Raw genomic sequence first — 5,861 nt, 5'->3', positions numbered from 1 at the left:
ACTTTCGATTACGCAACAAGCATAGGAAAAGCTTTGGGAAACCTAATGAAGGTAAGAGAAGATCCACAATATGGCATAGCATGTAGGAAGTTTATTAGAATCAAAGTATAAATTAATATCACAAACCCACTGAAGCAAGGTTTCACATGCCCAAGAGCTTTTAACATCGACACATGGATCTCTTTCAAATATGAGAGACTAATTGATTTTTGTTATGCACGTGGAAGACTTTGGAATTCACAAATTTTCTGCACCTACATCAAATCTCCCCCCACTCACCTCCCATTTGGACCTTGGTTATGTGCGGTTAATATAAATCCTACACTCTCTCAAACAGTAGGCAGCCATCACAACCAAGCTATTAGTATAATCTCTCAATTCCAGCCAACAGAGACTCAAACACAAAACTCAAAAAGGAATGAAATTATGGTAGCCCAAAGACAAGAGAAGCAGACAATCAATTTCTCAGTGCTTAATACAAATGAACTCACCAGAGGGAATAATATGAATTGCACCTAAATGATCATCAAGAATTTCTCCCAAGCAAGACAGCTGGAAATCTCTCAAGTCTCCCTATTCAGACAAACTTCTCGGCGCTTCGAGACCCAAGCTCATTGTTCTGATATAGTTCCCAGCCGTATTAAACTCTACAGCACCTACCGCACTAACTCAGATCAATCTTGAAATAAATTATTTCATTGTTAATCCTAACCCATTAGTCAAGCCAAACTTAACTCTCCAACCAGCTGGAGATCAATACACCTTACTTGATGAGACAAAAACGGCACAACAGTTAGGACTCATAACCCACAGTTAGGACTCGAGCCACACTCGAGTGAACAATCTGTGTGAAGTTCGCTCGAGCCACACTCGAGCGAAGGCTTGATCAAATAATTAGTATGATATTCGCTAGAGTCATACTCGAGCGAAGGTTCAATCGAACAATCAATGTAATGTCGCTCGAGCCACACTAGAGTGAAGACTCAAGTGAACAATCTGTGTGATGTTCACTCTGGCCATACTTGAGCGTCACTCAAGTGAACGTCACCTGAAACAAAAAATCTGATTTTTACAAAACTTAAATTCTCAAATTTAGCAAACTAAAAATCGAAATCATTGAAATGAAAACAACAAAGAAGTTGAAATGAATAACAAGTCATACATATTTCACAAAGGGAGTCACAAATCACATTTCACATTTTACAATTACATGGAAGAACAATAAATCTATGGAGGAGGAAGTTAGAAATTATTTTTACAATTACTCCAGTGACAACAGTCACAAACGGCGGCCTCAGACGACGGCAGACGACATTCGGAGCTCAACTTCCTCATGCGAAAGTGAGGACTCTGTTGTGTTGTGTGCAAAACTAAAAGTGAAGGGGGGAAGAAGGAGATCCTGCATTTTGGATCCCCTTCCTTCACGAAAAGGCATTGTTCCACTTCAAGCGGAACAACGTCGTTTACCTACCTCATCAAGACAAAGTGACGCAAGCCAAGTGAAACGACGTCATTCCTCTTAAAGTGGAACGACGTCATTTTGATCATGTATATTTTTTTGAAAAAAAGTCGGCATTCGGAGTCCATGCGAGCTCTGACTTCGAACTCTGAATATTAGAGTTGGCTCTTCATTCCGCAAACGTTGGAGTCGGACCCTAGTCGGAACTTGGTAGGAGGTCAGAATTTTTGCCCACCTTTAGAGGGAAGCAATTCGGGCCGAGATGGGCTTCAGTGTGCTGCCCAGGCCCAACCCAAGGGTAGGGATGGGAATATCTCCTCTAATATGATTTATATCGTATGATATAATAGTTAATTGATAACATATTATTTTATATTTTATATAGTCAATTGTGATAGAATAGATAAATAATATATAATTAACTTATACAACTACTATAGAAAATAATATATATATATATATATATATAATATTCAAAAACTTTATATGTAAGTGATTAGATCGGTTTTGGTCTGGTTCAATCCAAAAAACCACATCCCGAGACTACACCAAAAATTCTATTTTGGAGATATCATGGACTGAGACTGAGTACGGGTGAATTCGGTTTGGTCCGGTTGATTTTTTCAGTCCAGACCAAACAAATTTCACCCCTACTGGTTTGGGTAGCAAAGTTCTTCCAAGTCATTACATCTCATCTCATCTCATTCTATCTAATCTAATTATCCAAACACCACAAACACAAACATTTTTTCAATTTCAACTTTTCAGATTTTTCATTATATCATTATCTAATCATTACAACTTTTCTAAATTTAAAAAAAATATAAAAAGTAATTCAAAATTTTTAAATCCCAAATAATATCAAAAAATTATATTCTAATAATTATAACTTTATAATATTTTTATTCAACTTTTTTTCACACATTTCCCAAAATCTCATAAAACATATTAACTCAAACCATTTTACTACTATTCGCAAGTCATTTCACTACTATTCATAAATCTCATTTCATGTCATCTCATTATCTAAACAAGACCTAAACTCCAGCATAAATAACAGACTGTGCATTGCGCGGGTTGTATGTCCATTTAACTTTAAGACAAACCACATACACTATTTAGAAAATTTATAGACAAAAAATTTATTATAGAAATAGATGTTGAGTCATAAATATTATGGCCTCACTTGGATGTTAAGATGAGATAAGATAAGAAAATTATGAATAATAGTGAAATGATTTGTGAAAGAAGAGAGAAAAAGTTAAATAAAAATATTATAAAGTCAAATTATTGTTAGCATATAATTTTTTAATATTAGTTTTGCTTGAGATTTGAAAAGGTTGAATTATTTTTTATGTTTTATTTAAAATTTCGAAAAAATTGTAATGATTAATTAATGATTAAATGAAAAAGCTAATATTTGAAATTGTAAAGTGTTTGTATTTGAGTGATGTTTAAATGTTGAGATAAGATAAGATGAGATGAGACTAGACAATCTCAACATCCAAATGGGGGCATTATAGTATAAAAAATTTATATTTACCTAAAAGATTATCCTCACTGAACAACAAAAAACGTTTTTAGGAAAATATTCTCATGTGATAACGAAACGCTAAATAAGCATTTATTTTAATTAATTTGTTGAAATAGTTTTTCGTAAAAAAAAAAAAATGTTTTCTAACTAAACAAACGGAAGCTAAATATGAAGAGAAATATAAATATTATGAATTTCGTTTCATTTGATTATCTCTTTTCCGTGGGATCGACTTCAAGTCTTCAAACTCGATCGGAGATATGAATCATGATAGCTTCAGGGAATTTTCATCTGTTTTGACGTATGCACATCTCAAACGGAAAATTTGTTCTTAGCTACGACAATTACATTAAAGAGTAAAAACTCGCACGTGGAAGAAAAAATCACATCTACACCATTGTTCCCGAATCTCCGATGAACACACAAAAACCCCCCCCACGGACTTGCACTCAAACACCTCTTCTTCCGGAATCAGACTTGGTCAGAGATCTAAGCCTCACTAAGAACTTCACCTTCCCCTCTTTCCTCATCTTATTACTGCCCATGCCCACACCCTTTCCACTTGGCGACAACGAGTCCCAGTTCTGCACTTTTAACGCTTTCTCCGGAGAGCTCTCTGCCACGTCATCAAACAATCCGTGAGCCCCACCTCCTCCACTCCCACGCATTATCATCCTGGCTTGCATGGCGGAGACCACCTCCTTCAAGGCCATGTCGGCGTCCCCCCTATTTCTTAGCAGGATCTCCCCCACCTGAGCTGGAGTCAGCGCCCCGCCGGACCCCGCACAGCTCTCCACAGCGTCGAACACCGGGTGGGACTGCAGGCCGAGGTAGTTCTTCACCAGGGCCTTGAACGCGTGCATGCCGCACGTTCCCAGGCTCACGTGCACGTCCATCCTCCCACATCTCACCAGCGCTGGGTCGACGTTTTCCCTGTGGTTGGTCGTGAACACTATGATCCTCTCCTCCCCGCAGCACGACCAAAGCCCGTCCGTGAAGTTCAAAAGCCCCGATAATGTCACCCTCCCCCTCTCGGCCTCATCTCCCTCAGGCCGTCGGCACGTCTCCCTCCCCCTTCTCATCCTCTTCGACGTCGTTTTCAGCATCCTATCTGCCGTCAGATCAACGGTGCAGTCGATATCTTCGATGACGATGATCGACCGATTCGTGGTCTGTATGAGCAAAGCTCTGAGCTCGGAGTTGTCGGACACTTTGGTAAGTTCGAGGTCGTATACGTCGTAGCACAGATAGTTGGCCATGGCTGCTATCAGGCTCGACTTCCCTGATCCAGGAGGGCCGTGGAGCAAGTATCCGCGCTTCCATGCACGACCAACTCTGTGGTAAAACTCTTTCCCGTTAGCGAATGCGGTTAGGTCCTCCGTGATCTGCTTCTTCAGCTCGGGCTCCAGCGCCAGGGTTTCGAAAGTGGAAGGATGACGGAACGGGACAGAAACCCAGCCGGACTCGTAGGAGCCGTGGCCGTTGTTGGTGAATAGCCTGCGTTCGCGGGAGACACGCTCGAACTCCTCGGCACGTGAGGTGACTTGATCGAGGTAGGGTGAGAGAAGGACCTGACGGTGTCGCTTGGGGAGCTTGAGAGTGAAGCTGCGTTTCTCTTCCAAAGAGTCTTGGACAGTCTCCACGTGGTGGGTCCAGGAGACGCTGTGGCCACGGAAGGTGTCATGGACGGTGTGGTTGGGTGCGACGGTGAAGGAAATGCGATTGGAGGATCTGGAGCGGGAGAGGGTGAGACGGCGACAGGTGGAGGAGTGGTTGACGGAGTTCAGGTAGAGATTGACGTGGCGGTAGAGGTCGTTGACGTCGACGCCGCAGTAGCCGTTGAACTCAGGGATCTCGAAGTAGGAGTAGGGAGTGAACATGTCCTGGAGGGACTCGTAGAATGAGTGAAGGAGGGAGAGGAGCTGGGATGGCAAGACGTTTTGTAGGACGGTGAGGAGGCCCAAGAACGACCACATCTGCGACAATATCTCCATCTTAACTTCTTCCGAATTACTCTGTTTAATTTGTCTGGTATAAATCGTACTGCCGTATCGGCTCGGTTGATTGTTTTTTGTCTGATCTGCCTATCATGAGCTAGGTTTCTACCTATGGTTTTTATAATGCAAATGAAGATTATAGATGGTGGCGATCAGGATTAGGGGTGGGTGTTTTGGGTAGGTAACCTTTTCCCGTAGTGCCCACATGACTCGCGGCCATGCTATGTAAAACTAAAAAGAGAGAGAGGCAAAAGACGCTGTTTGCGGGCTGAAAAAGCAACAGAGATAAAGATGAATAAAGCTTGCTAAAGATGAAGCCGACTAGCTCTGCTCTTTTGCTTTTCTTCCCAGCCTGGTAATTCTATGACCTCTCGCACTTTCAATACTGTGTGAACTGTGAAGTACCATCATGTAAACATATGTTAAAGCAAGGTCATGCATGCATGCTAATTAATTATAATACATCTAGCTAGTTTATATCCAACTCTTTTTCGTCATCATTGTTTTCAGATAATTGTGTCCCATTATAACTCATTAATTAAAAAATATATATTTGAACTGGTATAAATTCATAGGGATATTTGTGTGTGAGTCTGTGAGATATTGGGTTTTAATAAAACTCTAACATCTAGAGCATATGTTCTTTGCACTTTAGTTGCAAAGTTACGAGAAAGAGTACTAGTGACAACCGGCCGGTTACAGTGCTATGACGGGCATCGATCAAACAGCGCAGGAGCATGCATGCAAGCACACGAGACATGCTGCTTTTGCTTTAACTTTGACGAACTGCTTTTGTCTCCTTTATAAATTACCTTTATCTTTTCTGTTCTTTTAATTCGGTTTCTTTTGATCTGATCAGGACACAAAATGT

General features: G+C 40.8%; 1 protein-coding gene across 1 annotated transcript; it reads right to left on the bottom strand.

Annotated features, from left to right (window-relative positions):
* Positions 1 to 3,174: 3,174 nt before the first annotated feature.
* LOC121239993 (AAA-ATPase At4g30250-like) lies at positions 3,175 to 5,207 on the bottom strand. The gene has a single exon (XM_041137417.1). The coding sequence runs from the start codon at positions 4,985 to 4,987 to the stop codon at positions 3,443 to 3,445; it is 1,545 nt and encodes a 514-aa protein (XP_040993351.1). The 5' UTR covers positions 4,988 to 5,207; the 3' UTR covers positions 3,175 to 3,442.
* Positions 5,208 to 5,861: the final 654 nt, after the last annotated feature.

The sequence above is a fragment of the Juglans microcarpa x Juglans regia genome, chromosome 7D (assembly GCF_004785595.1).
Source record: "Juglans microcarpa x Juglans regia isolate MS1-56 chromosome 7D, Jm3101_v1.0, whole genome shotgun sequence".
Classification (NCBI taxonomy): Eukaryota; Viridiplantae; Streptophyta; class Magnoliopsida; order Fagales; family Juglandaceae; genus Juglans; species Juglans microcarpa x Juglans regia.
This window is presented reverse-complemented; position numbering and strand designations above follow the sequence as displayed.